This window comes from Sciurus vulgaris (genome assembly GCF_902686455.1).
Source record: "Sciurus vulgaris genome assembly, chromosome: 10".
Lineage (NCBI taxonomy): Eukaryota > Metazoa > Chordata > Mammalia > Rodentia > Sciuridae > Sciurus > Sciurus vulgaris.
Window position 1 is genome coordinate 48875622 of NC_136470.1, and position 20002 is coordinate 48895623.

Sequence of the window (20002 nt, forward strand, 5' to 3'; positions counted from 1 at the left end):
AGTTAATTTGCTGGACTCCCTAAGGATTCTTTACCCTGTGGTGTTGCCCTTTAGAAGATGCCTACTCTAAATTAAAGAAAACCATGTACAGCATTCTGAAATAGAAAAAAAAAAAAAGCCTGTTCTGATGTATTTGTACGAAAGCCCTTTTTAATTTAATTTGAAGACTGGAAAAGGTCCGTCCAAGGAAAGAGCTTGGAGTTTGAATGAAAATGGATTTAAAATGATTTAAGGTTTGGGAACTTTTTAGTAAGCCACATGTCTTTCTTACATTTGCTTCACTGTGTCCTAAGGTGAATGGAGTGCTTTCTTCTGGTTTATCCAGCTGCTCTCTTTAATGTATGTTCTGGACCATTCCCAAGAAATGTACAAAAGCTACAGGGTTAAGTTCAGGGTCTGGGATGTGGGATAGAAACAGAGGTTGTAAGTGTCAACCTGCTACAGTTTAGCTAAAGATTCAGGTATCTGTGCTTTGCTACTATTAAAAACTAGGGACCTTCTCACCCAATAAAATGTAGATGTTTCTTCTTGAATAAAAAGAAAGCCTGGAGAAAAGCCTTCTGTCTGTCATTCTCGCCACTAGAGGACAGAATAGTTACACTTCCTGGTACAGGTGTAATTCATTCTAAGAGTGGCATGATAGAACACATTTGCCAATGTTTATCAGTACAGGAATTTATAAAACAATGGTGCAAACTAATCAGTCGAGGAGCTCCTTAAAATGCAGCTTCCTGGGCCCTACCCTCTAAGATATTCTGATCCCATAACTGTGTGGAACTTACTGTTTACATCAGGGAATACTCATACAAGTGTTTTGGATTTTACTTTGTGAAATACTGACCTCTGAGTGGTGCACACATTTTGTCTGATTATCTTTTCTTTTAGGATTGTAAAGAAAAACTATTATTTTGGAGGAAAAAACAATGAACAGAAATCAACATATAGGGAAACTAGAGTGATGGTTAATTTAAAAAGACCTTTCCCTGCCTTTGACATGTTTCAAAGGAGACATGCTTTGTAAATATTCAGAATCCAATAAAAGTTTTTTTTTTTTTAATGTGGAGTTATATTTCAGTCAGTAAAAATCACAGGATCCTTAGGCAGAAGTCTTTAAAAATTGTTAATAAAATATCCCTTCTAGGATCATCACACAGTGCCCCTAGTTTTATCCTTTGGACATCATAGAGATACCATGCTTGATATCTTGTCATTATAAGATCTGGTTGTGGGGACCCTCTGAGTAGTTTATATAATCCTATGGTCATCTTGAGTAAGCATTATAGGTTGAGCATCCAGAATTCAAAGAGCTCCAAAATTTGGAACGTTTTGAGCACTTGTAGGGCACCACAAATGGAAAATTCCACACCACAGAACTTTGTTCTGTAATCCCTTTCTCTTTTATCACACATGAGGATATAAGAAACTATTTTTTAAATTAAGGACCAGAAATCTAGAGTGTCATTTTAAATGTAATTTTATAAAAAAGGAAAGGTGCTTTTGCAGAACTTACAGTGTATTCACTATGAACTTTAGTGGTACTTTTACCATTCAACATATAAATTATTAATCTGACAGTCTCAAGTGTATTTTGATACTTATATTAATTATTATTCTCAAAAATCCTTCCAGAGGAGGAACCTCTAAAACAGGTAATCCTTAAGGGTTCAATAAATTTCCAGTAATGTCAGATTAATAGCTTAGGAAGCCTATTTATAGTTAAGATTGCAACTGATGATAAAATGATAATTTGTGCATTTTGTATTAACTTTGTTATAGAGAATTGCTGTGGCTCACATAATTGAATCCTTACAAAATATGTGGGCTGATGAATAGCCAGAGCTCCAAATGCTATTAAATAGTTTTGGGACTGTCACGGGTAGGAATGCCCCTCCCCCCACGTCTCTGCACTTGGGGCATCCAGGAGGAACCTGGGTGATGGGAATCCCTTGGCTGGTTCTCTGCTTCTGTTTCCACCTGCACCATGCAAACATGTTTTCTCTTTGTGCTGTTGAATGATAAAATTCTTTGTAGTTTCTGGTTTCTGGAATTTTATGATCTGTTGATCAGTGCCCTCCAAAAAACATTGCCTGTCCCTTCTCTTGATCATTAACTAGAAGATCTCACACAGCAGCATTTTCATTATCTACTTTGAAAGAGCTAACGTGACCTATGTAGTTCTTCCTGGAGTTCTAGCCCACGTTGACTTAAAAATAGTTTTGAAGTACATTTAGGCCATCATGTATTTTGTAATACAGTTGGGTCACTGCCGATTCCTAAGATAAATGTGTTTAAACAGAAGCTTTCTCATTCATCATCAGCCTCAGCTTTCATCCTCATTTATTTAATGATGATGCAAGCCCTCAGCGGTGGTGTTGCAGTTCATCACCATGGAAGTGTTTCTGTCAACAAATCCTCGCTTTGTTATCATGAAATTGATTTTGCAGGGAAAAAGAAGATAATTATGAAAGATTCCTTTTACTCTTGAAAGATCTTCACAGTTTGCCCAAATGTCTAAATGAATTGTTTAAAATCAATAACTGACAACAAAATTGACCACATTAAATTAACAGTTAAGAAGTTAAAAAAGGTAAAATGGCGATGAGCTACTTTGTCTGAAATCATCTTTATGGAATGTAAGTTGGGAACCAGATTTGTAATTTAAAATGTTCCTCTAAAAGCTGTTATGTTTTGCTCAGAAGTATGGATTATGCTCAGGGAGTCTGATGAGTCAGATATCAGAGTTTCTAGGATGCCTTAACTGTTTTTAATCACCAACCTTATAAATGGCATAAGAGTAAACACAAAAGAAATTAATAGTATAGTTACTTCCCTTTGCTTATATACCATATGCTTTAAAAAACAATAAGCTTCTCCTGTAACTTACATTTGCAATTATCTTTGGCTTTTATTTGCTCGTTGCAAGGTTTTTAAAACAACTACAAAATTAAATTGTAAGTTTCTGATCGTAGCCTACTTATCATCTGGGTACGGTGGCATCTGCATTTAGTAATCCAAATTGCTTTGAGATCCAAATGGTAAAAAGGAACAAGAATAACACTTTTATTTTGAAACAGTGTTCAAAAGCTTATGTCCTAATGGCTGATTCAGATTTGGATATATATATATACTTATATATATATATATATATATATATATATTTTTTTTTATGGGTTTTCAGTCTTTGGTAGAAATAGTCAACTTTTGATTGGTAATGTGTGTTTCCAAATGTGTTTTCTGGCTTCCTATCTCATTTCAAAGCTTTTTATTTTCAACACCATCTTAGGTATGTTCATTGAAAGCAAATTATTCAATATTATTTTATACCCCTTATCATTAAACCTTTATCAACTTCCTAATAAATGCTAACAAGCACTGTGCTGGATATTAGGGGTATTGAGATGCATCTCAAGAGTGACATTAAATTTGTCCTCAGAGATCTTATAATTCACTTTAAAATCACAAATATAAATTTTATTTGGTTCACTTTGAAGTCACAGAGATAACTAATTTCTCTTCTTCTAATATGCAATCAGAAGTTGACTATAAATTAGAAGTAGGTCCTGCTTGATTTTTTTTTAGCAAGAACTAATAATAGACATAAACAGAAAATAAAATTATATTGGACATGCAAATATGTAACACAAAAATGACCAAAAGAAAATTCAGCAAGCAGTGGTAAAAATAACAAAATTATTTACTGTTTTATAATGTTAAAGTATTTCACCAAGACAAGTTGTAGTCAAATTAAAGTGAGTTATGGAAAATGAAATACATAAAGATGTATTTATACAAGTGCAGACTAAATATTTTCCATACAGTTATGTAAATGAAAAGATATACAGTAAATGCACACTTGATATGACTATGCAGGCAACACTTAATTAGTTTCAGATACTCTTGTATAGTTCATGCACAAACTTTCCCAAAGTACAAGTTCAGTCAGTCTTTTGGGGGATGTGGAGGGATGATTAAAAAAGGATTGAGTTCCTTGCAAGAATATCAGTATGGACTGGATGAGGATGAGGGGTGGTCAGTTATATATATTACTTACTGTAATTTGTGATTGTCGAGGAAGAGGTGTAGCTGTTGGTGTGATAGTAATACTGCTGGTAACTTTATTGGTTGTTTTGTTTAGTGCCCCATTAGTTAAGCCTTGAGTTCGGTTATCCTGCAGTGGTGCTGAAGGGCTGGCAGGTCTCACGGGGCTGGCCACAGCTTGCATGTAAGGACTTCCTAAGTGAATGTGGATTTTATTATCCTCAGTAGTTATCACACTTGAACTATTACTGTTTGCACGTTGAAACTGCCACGATGATTGCCGGTCTGGGGAGACTCTGAAAATAGCATGCTTGGCACTGATTTCTATTGGCTCTGGGGAGCGTCCCTGCTCAGGAGAGTTAGCTGAACCAGTCACAGCCAAGACCTGAATAGGTGACATTGTCCTTTCTGGAGTTATAGAACCACAAGACTCTGGGGTCTGTGCTCTGGCAAAGGTTGCCATGGTAATTGGGGACATGCTTTGCTCTAAATTCATGAGGCCTTCAGTAGAAGTTTTGGACTTCACCGGTGTTATGGAAGCATTTTGGAGAATGGTTATCCTCTGCTTTGGGGTACCGCAGTTTGGTATCACTGCAGTGCTTGTGTAAGAGTGAGGGCTCTCTGTGGTTGGACTTGTGATTTCAAGAGTGGCTGTGTTTTGGGCATGGTCTGGTGTAACCTTTATATGAAGTGGCTGTCCAGGTGTATGGCTTAGGACTAGATCTCCAGGTTGCATAAAGTTGCCACTGGGTTTAGTTTGTATTTTCCCATTCTGAGGATGGCCTTCCTTGGATTTCATCCAAGGAATCCACAACTTCCTGTTCACAGGAAGGGGAGTAGATGGGTTGCTTCTGAAGGACAGCACTGAGTCCTCCTCATTATGATCCTCATCTTGGTCCTCACTCTCCTCATACAACTGACCATTGATGACTGCTCGTTCCAGAGGAATGAGACTCTTGTAGTCTGGTGGTTCATTGTCTGCTGCTTCTGTTTGAACTTCTTTAGAAAATACTTGAGGGTCGGAGATTCTTCTTCCATTGAGACTAGGACGGAGGCTCTTACTAAAATGCCGGTACCTCTCTAGCTCTTTAGTGAGGTTTTCGATTTCTCTTCCTAAATCTCTGTTCCTGTTTTCTTGTTGATTTAGTTTCTTTTGCAGAATGGAGTGATCTCCCTGGAGATGACATATCAGGTCCTCAGTTGCCATGTATTCATGAATTTTCTCTTTTAATGCATCCACTTCTCTTGATAGATGTCCTGATTTAGCTTCTTCTTCTTGAAGTCTTTTAAAAAGCCATTGTTCATGACTGGACTCTGTCTTTTCTGCTAACTTGTACTTGGCAAGTTCCATTTTAACATGCTCTAGCTCTTCAGATAAAAATTGAGCTTTTTCTCGTTCATTAGCATACCTTCGTTCCAGAGTCTCGTATTCGTCTTCTGTTTTCATGAGGTCATCCTCAATGGCTTTCATATCCTTTAGCTTCAGTTTCAGTCTTTCCACTTCTTGGGAGAGTTCTTTAATTTTATTGTTTTCTTGGTGTAAAGCTGTTGTGGATTTACCAGAGTCTTGATTTAATTTGTTTTTTAGGAAGTCTTTTTCAGTTGCTTCCAACGACTGAAGCCTGTTTTTCAACATATTGACTTTTGACAAGAGATCATTTCCTTTCTCCTCTTCTGCTTTCAGTTTGTTTTTTAGATCATCTCTTTCCTTGGTTACACTGAACATCTTTTCTTCTGCATCAGTTTTGGACTTGAGTGCCCTTTTAGTTTCCTCAATTAACTTCTCAGTAACTGTTGTTACTTTATTCTGCTCCACTTGAAGCTGAGAAGAAGCAATTTGTAATTTATCTTCCGTTTGCTTCAGTTTTTCGCTCATTGTTTTCCGTTCATCCACAAGCATCACAGTTAATGTTTTCAGTTTAGTCAAATCCTCCTTCAGAGTGAATTCTGTCTTTTCCAGCCTACTTTCAATGTCTTCTAGCTCTTTGAGTCTCACTTTTAAACTCTCCAGTTCCTGAGACAACTGCTTTGTGGTTGTCCTTTCTTTTTCTAAGTTGCATTTAAGAGAGTAGCATTCTTGTTTGCTTTTGTTGAAAGCATCTTCTAATTTTTCCAGAGCCATAATCCTTTTGTTGAGCTTTTCAACTTCTAGTTTAAAGTCTTTACTCTGTGCTGCTTCCTTCTCAAGCCTCTTGTTGAGATCTCTGCACTGCTCCTCCATCCTTATAAGCTCTTCATCTTTTCCTTCCATATCTAGCACACGTTTCCTGAGTTCCTCTACCTCAGCCATGATGCCAGCATTTCCATATTCTCCCTTGTTGATTTTTTCTTTTATATCTTGGAGCTCTTCTTCTGCTTTTCTTAAAGATCTGTTTGTCTCTTCTAACTCATCAACTTGCCGACTGAGTGCTGCCAGCTTTTGTCGAAGCTGGTGATTTTGACTGTCCTCATTGGTGAGCTTCGCCATAATTTCTTCTTGGTCCTGATGAAACTTTGTGGTCTGCGTTTGCAGTTCTTTCTCTAGTCTGGTTGCCTTCTGCTCTTCTTCCTGAACTCTGGCTTCAGCAAGGGTTAGTTTATCATGTGTTTCCTGTGCACTTGTGGTAAGGTCTTGGATTTTCTGCCTTTGAAGGGTGAGCTGTGCTGTAAGCCTTTGTTGTTCGTCCACCACCATCAAAGCAAAAGACTTCAGCTTGGTCAGCTCCTCTTTCAGAGTGGTGACCCTCTTTTCCTTTTCTTGCTCCTTCTTCTGCTGGGACTTGGTTTCTTGATCAATCAGCTTCTTTAATCTGAAAAAATACAAGAGTGCATTCAGTTTTATGATTGTTGCTTTGGTAACTCATCAGCTATGATTAAACAGTTACATAAATTAGAAAGATTGTATCAGTTCATATGGAATATGGGAAGGAGTTCCTGTATTTGATGAGGGAAAGAGAATCTTGTTAAGTATCTTGCTTCTTTGTTAGCTACCATTGATTAGTAACAGTTGTAGTTTACCAGGAGCCTTTATAGAAGAGGAAAGCCAAGAATATTTGTTTTAAATTGCTGTGTAACAGTTGAAGGGTAGTTCAGCCTACTGGCTATGAAAATGGGTATGAGCTAGAGATTCAGTTAAACCTGGCTTCAAGATTGGACCTACTCTTACCAGCTCATTTAATGAACCTGGGCAGTTATTTAACATCTCTGAGTTTCAATTTTCTCATGAAAACGGGGGCAATCTTTATATTTACCTTCGGGGCTTTTTGTAAAAATTAAATGAGGTGATTCATCTAAGATTATTATGGTCCTGGTAGATGGTAAACACTTGATAAATGTTGCTGTTGTTCTTTTTTTTATTAATTATGATTCCTAGATTTATTAAATGGTTTCCTTGAGTCATTAAAATGTGTGATATACTGGTATTTGGTGTTCACTCCTTGATCCTTAGTTAAGATAAAGTTTTATTCACATTGCTTAGAAGTTATGCACTTTATTGATGGACTGCTCTGCCACTTAAAACTTGTTTTGTATTAGCATGACATTATCTGAGAACCACTTCACATATACCTTTTTCCTCCTAGTGAATGACAGTTTAGTGAGGGGAGTTGAGGCATCTGAACTGGGCTTGAGGGTTTTCACAACATATGGGAAGAGCAAGGAATTTGGTAGGAAAGAGCTTATTGATGAGAATTCAATACTAGAAATGATGGAGGGGAAACATTATCAGGAACATAATGATTCCTTCTTAAATGAAGACTATTACAACATGCTATTTTTTTCATTTATATTTTAAATTTGTTTGCATAACAAGAGAGCATTTCATGGGCAGAATTATCTTCCACATGCTTAGTTACCTCAGCAGGGAGGTTGTAGTTTTAAACTTGTGGCTCTGTTAATTACACTGGGAATGGCTGATTATAGAGGATGTAATTACAGTTCTGCAATATTGTTATACAGAAGCTAAAATAGAATGGAATCCCTGAAGAATTTAAAGGACTTGACATGGATGTAAACATAGTTCTTGCTTTCTGATCAAGAGAAATGTTCATAATATATTAATAAATTATTTCTATTAGGAATGAGTTAATTATCAAATGCATGTCTTTTATCCTTATCACAGAACTTTTTGAAAGTTAAGAATTTGAGAGGACATTTGAAAAAGAAACTAATTTGGGGAAGTCTTAGAAATAGAGAGCCCTTTTTGAGATCTGAATCTTCTCTTTTCTGTAATTATACTACACAGGAGGAACATGTTTAAAATAACTGTGTAATGTAAGAATGCCCGAAGTCTTTTGTGGGGAGGATCCACTTTTAGTTTTTCCTGTTTTGAGAACTTGACAAGAGACTGACTGTGGCCTGTGAACTTCAGAAGAGGCTAGGCAGGATGCTGGGGTGGGGTTGATGATGATCTCATCTAGGGTCTTGGTAAGAGACTTGATCATGGTTCCTGGCTGCTCCCCACTCTGTACTTGAGAAACCTGGGAGTCTGAGAAGAAAAACATGGTATCTTCTTCCTGAATGGTTGTGGGACCTAGTGGCAGAGTTCACAGGTAAATTGCTTTGGTGGTGAAATAGTTACAGAAACTTTGGCAAAGTGCTTTTTCCTCCTGCCTTAGCATTAGTATTGGATTTAATGGTCTTGACAATGAATTGAGCATAACTGCACTGAAATACACCTTCTACACCCCAGTTGCTTATAGTTTTATTTAAAAATAATTTCACAAAAATTTTAGGATTTCTTTTCAGTTTATTAAATAATAGCATGTGATGCTTTTTCTTTTTCTTTATTTGTGTGTGTGTATGTTTGCTAGGAATCAAACTCAGGGCCTTGCTCATGGTAGGTAAGCAAGAACTCTATCAACTGAGCTATACCTCAGTCCCGCTGTTTTATTTCTATGAGAAGGGAATGTGTTTCCTTAAGATGTAAGGGTAAAAAGATTATTTTGCAGTATAATGAAAAGAGCACTAAAATGGAATAGTAATTAGTAAAGCTGGGCAGTGCGATAGCCAGCAAAGAAGTTTCAAAGAAATTTCAGTTGTTTCCATTGTGTTTAGTGTTTCGGGGAACAAGCATAGTGCATCTTTTTCATCATAATGCAAGTGTGATGCAGCTTTTTCCTGGGTTTTGTAAACTGGCTACGACCCCCATCTGCTCCCCAAGCTCCATCTTACAAGGTAGTCATACAAAACTGATGATTTTTAATTTGTTCTAATTAGTTATATATGACAGTAGAATGCACATTGACACATCATACATAAATGGAATATAAATTCTCATTCTTCTGGTTGTATATGATGTGGAATCACACCGGTTACGTAGTCATTTATGTACACAGGGTAATAATGTCTGATTCATTCTACTTTCCTTCCTATCCCCACATCCCCTCCCCTCCCTTCACTCCCCTCTACCTAATCTAAAAAAAAAAACAAACTGAGAATTAGTGTGCTTTTGCTCCAATTGTTTTCTTACTCCTTGTTTCCCAATACCTTCACTATTTCCCATGGGACAGTCAGCAGTCTAGCCTGTTAAAGCCTCAGGAAAGGAAGCAGGGGTTTATTTGTAGGAAAAAAAACTATACCCTCAGCAGTCAACTCCAGAGATCAGGACCAGGAACCAGTGGGAACTGAGGGCAGGAAGCCCTGACAACTTTTCAGAGGCAGTTGGCTGTGTGTAGTGATATTATATATAGTGTTGCTGGATACATGTGTGAGAGAAGGTAAGAGAAATCACTCCTGATAGTGGTGAGTGGGCTAACCCTAAGTCACTATTTCTCGCCTTTCACCAGGAATATTTGAAGGTTAAGTCTGAGGTGAGTTTATGGTTTTGAAGAAAATATAATTTCTTGAAGAAATTATATAAAGTAGTAACTAACCTGTCTCCATTATTTTTCTTAGCAAATTAATAAGGTTTGGCATTGGTATGACTGACACAGATTATCATGAACTCTGGATTTGCTAACGAATGCAGATACATGATTTTGAGAGCTTTTAACCTGGGTTCTCATAAGAAAGTAGCATGAACCTTGAGAAGCAGAACTCTCCAGACCTGAAATCCATTCTCTTAGAGCTGTGTGCGCAAATTATGACTCCTTTTTCCACTAATAGTTCCAATTAAAAATGCCATTATATAGGAATGTTATATAATCTATGCCATGGTTTTTCCAACCTCAGCACTACTGACATTTTGAGACAAATTCTTATTGTGAAGGGCCATTCTGGGTACTCTTAAGATGTTTAGCAGCATCCTCCAATGATAACAACCAGAAATGTCTCCAGACTGCCAAAGTCTTTTGGGAGCAATATAGCTTCCAGTTGAGAAGCACTGATCTGTTTGTGTGTGTGTGTGTGTGTGTGTGTGTGTGTGTATGTTTACATTAGAATTTGCACTCCACCTCCTGCCTTACTCAGTTTTACTTAAGCAGGTGCAACATAAAGTTCCCACTTGAGTTATATACACCTAGTGATTGTATCTTCCCTTCTAATGACATGTTCTCTGTCAGTGTTTTTCACATTTTAGTGTGCATTTGAATCACCTGGAATTTTGTTAAACTACAGATTTCAATTCAGTAGGTGTTATGGTTTGGATGTGAGGTGTCTCCCAAAAGCTCACATGTGAGACAATGCAGGAAGGTTCAGAGGAGAAATGATTGGGTTGTAAGAGTCTTAACCCAATCAGTGAATTAATCCCTGATGAGATTAATAGAAGTAGTAGGGTGTGGCTGGTGGAGGTGGGAATTGGGGCATGGCTATGGGGTATATATATTTTGTATCTGGAGAGTGGAGTCTCTCTCTGCTTCCTGATGATGCAAGCTGCTTCCCTCTGCCATGCTCTTCCCCCATAATGTTCAGCCTCGCCTCAAACCTCAAGGAATGGAGCCAGCGTTCTATGAACTAAGACCTCTGAAACTGTGAGCCCTCAAATAAACCTTTCCTCCTCTATAATTGTGCTGGTCAGATCATTTAGTCACAGCAGCAAAGAAAGTTGACTAAAACAGTAACTCTGGGGTGAGCCTCACAGTTTGCATTGTAGCAAGATCCCAGATGATGCCCAGTCTGCTGATTGTTGGACTGACTACAGAGAGCAAGACTTTATGTTTACCTGCCAGATAGTTCCTGAAAATGAGATCCTTGGTCTCAGAAAGGTCAGGAAGGAGTGAAGCCTGTGTTGTTTCCCCATATCACAACATTTTGCCTCTACAACCCAAAATGTAAACTACTGCCTGTGACTATTCCCCCATACAAGGTGTCTATCAAAGAACACTCAGAATGGACAAACCGTCAACCTAAAGAACAAATCAAATTCTTTTTTGGATTTTTTAAAAATTTGTATTTCTTAGAGCAATGTTTTCAAATGTTTGCCTTTTTAAAACTTTTTTAATTGTAGATGGACCAAATGCCTTTATTTTATTCACTTATTTTTATGTGGTGCTGATGATCAAACCCAGTGCCTCACATATGCTAGGCAAGTGCTCTCTATCACTGAGCTACAACCACAGCCCAAATGTTTTCCCTTTTATCTTTTAAAATAATTTTTTGAAGCTAAGAAAGTTTTTACACATTTTAAAACATCTAGATGTTTTTAATTCAAAGTTTTACTGGTTGCAAAAGATACATTTTCAAGTCTGATGTACGATCTAAACAAGCTCATTAATAAATCAGACAGCCAAATCAGTCATTCTTTCATGGAAAAAAACTGAGTTCAACTTAAGTAAATATGTAAATACACATTCTGCTAGCAACCATCTCACTTCAAGACAAAGCAGTATTCTATATAATCGTAGGTTCTGAGCTATTGCTGCTGCTCTCCTGGAACTCCAGGAGTTAAGGCTTTCTTTCTCTTTCTTTTTTTTTTTTTTTTTTTTTTTTGGTACTGGCGAATGAACCCAGGGTTGCTTTACTACTGAGCTACATCCCCATCCCTTTTTTTTTTTTTTAATGACTTTATTTTTTTATGTGGTGCTAAGTATTGAACCCAGTGCCTCACAACCCTAGCCCCCTTTTTGTTTTATATTTTTAAACAGACTGTCACTAAATTGCTTAGGGCTTCACTAAGTTGCTCAGGCTGGCCTTGAACTTGTGATCCTTCTGTCTCAGCTTCCCAGGTCACTGGGATTACAGGCATGTACCACCGTGCCTAGCAGGAGTAAGACTTTCTGTAATTGTTCCTTTGTCTTGTGCCCCAGAGGGGTTTCCAACCCAGGAAGAGGTAAGAGTTAGCTGAGCATGTTGGATATTTTGAAAAGGTTATTGGAAAAAGAGAACTCATAGAAGAACATAAACACTTCTGGCAGATCAGTTTTGAAAAGAGTATATGTATGAAATGCCAATCTAGACACTAATTCCCTTAAAGCTGTCCATGCCTTATACCCCTGCAAAGTCTTTGTGTACCCTCAGGGGTACGTGTTCCTCAGTTTGAAGACTACTGTCTTGGAGTACTTATATTCATATTCAAGTACTGACACTACAGGATTATAGGAACATTCACAGAATCCTGTCCAATACAAACAGGTTGAGGAAGCTGGTTTTATGGATACAAATGTGAGGTAATTAAATCCAAACTGGCTTAAAGCAGTGTCTTATTACAGCTTTTCTTTAGAGTTTCTATTATGGCTCAGAATTGTTATAACTTCTGTGGTTTATCACTATTATTATATGCAATGCCAGTTACTTGTTTTCTCAAACATATCACATCTGTCATCTTGAGTGTTCCTTGGTACCAACCATAATGCTGGCCCTTCAATACAAATTATATATTCAAATGGTCTTTTCAGTTTTTATTTACACACACATATGTCAGCACACATGTGCCTGTATTTTATCTCCTCTGTGGGAGACACAGAGTGTTAAGTAATATACACCATAGAATACACGTATGAAACAGATGGTATGTCTAAACCCTATAATGCCAGTCATACCCATAAGAATTTATATTACAATGTTGGCCACTTTTGATTTTGTCCTATTTATATATATCATAATCAACCCTACAAAAATATAAACTTCTTGAGAACAGGAGTATCTAAGTGATTCATTTGTGTCTTCTATAGTCTACCACAAAACCCTTTGTAGAGAACAAAATGAACACGTTTTTTGAATGAATGAAAAAATGAACAAGTATGCCCTTCTGTAGAAAATAACTGCAACACTGCCCTAGAAGTTTTATTCATTTTTAACGAGGATTCTCTAGGGTGGAGGATTACTGAGGGTGGTTTTTAGGCATTTAAGAAAATGAGGTGTAAGTGGGTTTCCCATGGGTGTTCTTTAAGTATATTATTGCCTCTATTTCAGTTACAGAAACTCTAGAAAGAATCAGGACTGTTTGAACAACTCCTTTTTTCCTTCTTCAGATCCCTGTGTTAGAACTGTGTGTACTTGCTTGTTTAAGAACAATAGGGATGAGTGGTAAATGTTCACATACTAGCCTGTCACTGTCCTTTGGTTATTTCAACTCTGGAAACAAAGGCATGGTTCTTACATTTTTCCTTCACAGTCCAGAGCTCTTCAGGAAACATATTTACCTCACAAGCAAAATTACATCAATAGCAGATGAAATTGGAAATACATGTCTATAATCTGACCACTCTGACCTATCAATTGTTCCTACTTTTGCAGATTCTGTTTCAGTTTTCCAACAACTGACTCCTATAAGTAAGCTTAGGGTGATTAACAAGCAATAAAACCAGTTCCATTAATGATACTATTTTCTATTAGCTGCAGAAATCAACCTGTAAGTAGTGAACAACTTCAGATTCAGTTTAATTTCTCATCTGTCATTTTAGAGAGTAACAGTCCACCACTGTATTCATGAAGTAGATCTTGTATTTTAAGTTTTTGATGTTCTGAATATGGCAGTATGTTTGTTCATTTAATTTACAAAACAACGAATGGCTGTAGTTAATACTAGGGCTATCCCGAGGTAAACAGGGGAGGGAGGATCCTCTTTTCAAAGAGTTTGTAGACTGTTAGGAATGAATGAACAAATAGTTCAGTACAATTCAGTAAAGGCTGCTGAGCAACAGTTCTTCACCTTTTAGGTCTCGTAACCCCTCTACACTCTTAAAAATTATTGAGTACCCCAAAGAGCTTTTGAGAATATGGGTTTTATCTCTCAGTATTTGCTATATTAGAAATTCAAATTAAGATTTTTTTAAAAAACATTCATTTATTTGTTAAAAATAATAAACCCATTATATTTTAACATAAATAACATTTTTAAGGGAAATAACTTTGAAACAAAAAATTTAGTGAAAAGAACTGCATTGTTTTACCTCTCTACAGACTCTAATGTCAGACTTAATTGAAGACAGCTACCCTCAGATGTTTTTCACACATTGCATTCACTGTCATAGGAAGGACGTAATCTAACACCTCATTTAGCCTCTAGAAAACAACCTGACCACTTCTGAGAGAATGAGGAAGAAAAAGATTGTTAAAGTGAAGATGGCTTTGACCTTGTGGTTCTTAATGGGGACCATACTTTGAGAATCATTGCGCTAGAGGATAGACTGTAGAAATTAAATGGCAAATGTGTCTTTTTCTGGAAAAGCCTCTGGTTTGAGCTGTCACTGGTCAGCCCTTTGCTTCATCCTAATGAAGTCCCCAGATTCACTAGTCACTGCTTTGATGATTCTGTCATTAATAAATCCATTGGTTCACTGCCTTCCACGTAGATGGATATTCTCAGCTTTTAAATTTCCTCTCTCCCAGTCTTTAGAGCTATCTTCATAATTTAAATATGTTTTGTTTGAAACCACAATTTGAAATAAGGGTACAAAAACCACTGAGTTGCCTGTTTTTAGAAATGGGTGTATCCATAATGCAGTTCAGATGACATTTAATTCCTTTCAAATCTTTATAGGTCAAGTACAAAGAGCCCCTACTATGTGCAAAGCATTGTGTGTGTTATTTGTCAATTTGCCCTTTCCCCCCGCCAAATCTGCCAGTATACTTGCACAGGTCAATCTGGTCAAAATTTAGTCTCCCATTAATTATCAAGTAATATGATGATACCAAAATCTGTTTGGTCTTTTCATACAATATTTAAAATAGTGCAACTCTCATCTTAGTCTAAAGTATATATTTTGCTTCAATGAGGTTCTATTCCCATATTTGTTCTCCTATTCCCGAGCTAGTTTAATACATTACTTTTTCTCCTAATTTAACATGTTGATTACTAAGCAGAAAATTATATATATCACTGTTTTATTCATATTTATGTCTGTTTTCATGGCCAGAGTCTTATAGTCTGGTCAGAATATTATCTTGCTTATCTTTTAGCCATTCTTCTTTAATATGTAATTTTTATTGTTGCACCACACTGCTAGCAGCAATGTTTATGGATAACTAGAGTTTCAGCAGTTTGCAGAGTAATTACATGAAATTTACTGGAAAGCTTCCTTTACTTGAGATAGGCTCGTAGTAATCAGGCCTATAATTTATGTTTCCTTGCTGTGTTTCTTGCTTTTTCAATGGAACTTTTCACTATTTGGTCTAATTTTTAGGGGCACTTATAAAAATAGCCATGATCAGTCTTTATTCTATGTATGCAGCTTTCTTTTATCTCATAAGCAAGTCAGAGTTTGGATTTTTTTTTTTTTTTTTTAATTACAGCTACAGCATACCATAGCCATAATGTAATGTTTGATTCATTTGACTTGGTCAGCAAGATCTAGAAGAACAGTAACACTTTTTTTTTTTTTTTTTTTTTTTTTTTTGCATTTGCTAGCCAAGTATGAGCGTACATCTGTGTCTGTTCTATGTCCTTACTACTGAAGGTCCTGTCATCATCATTGAGATCGTTTAGAGACACCATAAATGGGCCCAGATTCAGCAAGCTGAGTTACTATTTTCCTTCATTGTCAAACAATACTTAGGGTGTGAAGTGATGGAGGAGGTTTTAGTTTGGTGTCAGAGGACTATATGTTAAAAATGGGTCAGGATTCTTCATCATGTGGACAATCTTGTTTGGTTCTCTAGTTGGCAGGGGAAGTGAAATAGTAAGATGTAAATTGCCAAATGATCTATTAATTATAAAGAGTTGGGGAGCTTTTAGCAGATAAACAGGATTCTGAGAAGAGGTAATGAATCTTCAAATTGAGTGGAGGACTGGCATTGGGACAAATCTTGTTCTCTTTTAGCAAAGACCAAAGTAACTGACTTAGAACATGGTCTTCTACTAAGAAAATTGGCTGAAAAGTAAGGTTACAGAACCAGAAAAATACCAGTCTGAAAGCCCACAGGCACAGACAGTTACAAGGAGAATATTTTCATCCTGAGACCAACCAAGGTGACTGTGGCATCTGGACTAGGAAAGACCCTCCAAACCACCAGGTAGAGACTTGCAAAGGTGCTCAGGCTGGGGCTGGGTGTGGAACAGGAAACAGGAATTAACTGGGGAGTGACAGTAAGGACAACTTGTGTAAATCTGTGCCATGAGAAGTAGTTAGACCCTGACCTATGTTTTGTCTACTACTTCTGTGTTGTACTGTTGGGGGCTTTTTAGTTGGAACCTTGTAGATGATGGATGTTCACTTAATCTACTGTTGTGGGCTGCGAATGTGGCTCTATGGTAGACTGCTTGCCTAGCATACCTCTGAGACCCTGGGTTTGACTGAAGCACTGCAAAAAAATCTAAATAAAATAAAATAAAAATTTTAAGAACCACTAATATGCCTCCTCCATTCCATTTGGTTTTTCATATTTAAGAAAATCTATACGTGTTTTTCTTTTTGCCATTTACTTGGATAGTCTTTTTAACCTTGTTTTTGAATCTATTATAACTATCAAGAAAGAACTTTTAAAAAAACAGTTACTGTGAATACACTGCTGTGCTGAATATGAGAGCCTACTCACTTTTCTTTTGAGATTTTTCTTTTTCCCCTTCGCCCCCCCGCCCGAATTGAAGTTCTTAATTATTTGGAAAATATTTCTCAGATAATTTTTTTTTCTCTTCCAAACTTTAGATTTTGATTGCTACTACACCACACACACATAACACAAACACAAAGAAAGGAACAAAACAAAACAAAAAACCTGTCTTTCAACAGAAGAGACTGTAGGTCCTTGTCAAACTGTTTCAGATAGATGTCTACAGTCCTTCAGGTCTACTTGGGCCTATGATGCCTTCCCTGGGCTTCCCTGCCACTTTAGGAAGAAGTATTCAAAAATAGTTCAGGCAGGATGCAGTGATAAACACCTATAATCCCAGAGACTCAGGAGGCTGAGGCAGGAGAATCACAAGTTTAAGGCCAGCCTTGGCAACTTAGCAAGACCCTGTCTCAAAATTAAATTAAAAAGGCAGGGGATGTAGCTCAGAGGTCTTACTTTAAAGTAGGGGGTCTTACTTTAACATATGTGAGGCCCTGAGTTCAATCCCCAGTTGTGGAGGTGGGAGCCACTCAGCATAAGGTGTTTATGTGCATATTCTTGATAGTGCCTCCTGGTACACAGCATGCAGAGACACATTTAAGTGTGAGCTACAATGGTGCTGTAGGGCTTTTGCTCAGGTCCTTAACACTTTCCATTTCCTCCTCCTTCCTAGGGGTTTGTTGTGTCCTTTCTTTGATCTCTGTTGTTCTGCATCTTATATACTTGCCTTCTTTAGGATAAGGCTGATATCCTTCCTACTGCCTTATCCCTATTGCCCTGGTAGTAGATGGCAGTAAATAGTGCAGGTGACTGAGAGGCAAAGGGCAGGCGAGATGACTGACAGGGAGCTTGTACCTTTGCCAACACCAAAGCACCACTGGGGAAGAGACAATGGAATACTACAGGAGGGAGGGTAGTACTGCCTTAGAAAATCAGGCTCTGGAGTTCAATTTTGGGAATTGAATCCTGGTTTCCCCATTTCAATGTAGTGTTGGTTGAGCAAGCAATGTAAGCTTTACAAGTCTCATTTTATCCACCTGCAGAATGGAGATAATACTAGATCCTCCCTCATAGTAGAATTATTTTGAGGATTAAGTAAAAACCAATCCATAAAAATTCCCTTAACATACTGCCTGAAAAAAACACATGTTCGTTATCATTGGAAATCAGGTGGGGAGTATTAGGAGAATAGATTTTATTCATTTATTTGTTTATGTCTGTTTGGTTTTGGTGCTGGGGATAGAATCCAGGGCCTCAAGCATGTAAAGCGTGCTACCACTGAACTATACCTTGGCCCCAAGAAAATAATTTTGTATGTTGTAATCACAAAAAATGTTAAGTATTTGAGATGATGGGTATGTTAGTTAGCTTGCTTTCACTATTCCACAGTGTACTCCATCATGTTGTAGGCTATAAATGTATTTTTTTCTTTTCAATTAAAAAATAATTTTATAAATAATTAAAACTGCTACTTGTTCACCTTTGGGGTTGCGGGGAGCAACAGAATGGTGAGGTAACATAGGAGAGCAGCTCAGCCATAATGGGCTGGTCTAAAGTATGGGCCATCTGTGAAAGGAATAGTAAAAATCCACAACTAGAATGAAAGCTAAAAGGACATAATATGTGTATATGATCTACATTTAAGCAGTTCATTCATCTTTTCAGCTATGCTCATTGTTAGACATACTATCCTTTTTGGTTAGGGTTTGAACTTGGCCTCAGCACTACTGACATTTGGGTTGAGTCATTGTCCTGGGCTGTCCTGTGCATTATGGAATGTTTAGAGCATCCATGGCCTTTACCTATTAAATGCCTTAAGTAACCCAGTACCCCCAACTCAGTCATGACAACCAAAAAATGCTTCTACGTTGCAGATGTTCCCAGGGCAGGAAGTGGGGGCAAAATTGTGTCTGACTGATAATTACCATTTTAAGACATAGTTAATTTTTAGGAAAACTCCTGGTGGATCTCTTTGTATTATCTTTGGCATTCATAACTCTTCATCTAAAATTATCTGCTGCTCAAATATATTTGAGGTGAGCTATTTTTTTTCCATTTCTGTTTTGTTCTCAGATCTACCCAGCTCTTCTCCCTTCCTGGAAAAAAAACGATGCTTGGAATGTATACTATCCAGTGAACTACAGTATAGCAAAATGGATGCTAACAGCGACCTTCCCAAAGCCTCACTGACGTTCTGCTCATCTCACCCTTGCTCCTCCTTTGTTCCTTGAATGTGAACATGCACTTGCTCTGTGGACTCACATGCTCATAGACTTGGTGTACTTGGGAAACCCAAAAGCAGGGTAGGCCGACTGGTCTGGGACAGACCCAAAGGGAACAGTATTTTTTCTGAGTAGAGTAGGGCCAGGTTTGGTTTCCACAGTAAAAGAATGGAATGTTGAGGGATGTTTTGTAATGTTTTTTGAGCCCTTCAGAAAAAAATACAAGCCAGCAGGTTGTGAGAAATCCAAATGTCTGAGAAACAGTATTTACGGTTTTCATATTGTTTTATAACTAAATTTGCAGGTATTTTGTGAAGTTTAAACTCCTTAAGCAATCTGAATTTCATTCTTGGATTTCAAATTAGTATTCCTAAATATATAATATATATTTCAAAGTATGTATATTAAAAGAGGTACTGTGAAGAGTTTTCCTCTTTCCTCATCCTTTAGCTCCCAACTGTGAGTACCAATTCTAGCCTCTTATATGTACTCACAGGGTTTTTTTTAAATGAGTGAACAAATACCAATAAAATTTCTTATTTTCTCCCTCTTTTAATAAAATTTCTTTCTTTCTTACTTTTGTAAACACTACTCTCAACACCTTGCTGTTTACATATATATATGTATATATATGGACCTTTATTTTATTTATTTATATGTGGTACTGAGTGTCAAACTTAGGACCTCACACATGCCAGGCAAGTGCTCTACCACTGAGCCACAACTCCAGCCCCTCAACACCTTGCTTTTTGCAGTTAAAAATTTCTTGGAGATCTTTGCATTAGATCATTGTTCTTAAGCACAATCAGAAAAAGGGAATAAAATATTACGAATTAAATCTTTATAATTTCATGCTAAAAAATGAAAATTTGTAGGATTTAAAAAAATGGAATGTG

General features: G+C 37.1%; 2 protein-coding genes across 3 annotated transcripts in view; one reads left to right on the plus strand and one right to left on the minus strand.

Moving 5' to 3' along the window:
- Nucleotides 1–20002, plus strand: part of CMSS1 (cms1 ribosomal small subunit homolog) — a 367164-nt gene that overhangs the window by 19354 nt on the left and 327808 nt on the right. The window lies entirely within an intron of this gene.
- The window catches only part of FILIP1L (filamin A interacting protein 1 like), a gene marked incomplete at its 5' end in the record, with an annotated part of 121987 nt that overhangs the window by 12571 nt on the left and 89414 nt on the right, over nt 1–20002 (minus strand). The window contains 1 exon segment of the mRNA XM_079100533.1: nt 4052–6827. Coding sequence (XP_078956659.1) covers nt 4052–6827 — 2776 coding nt within the window.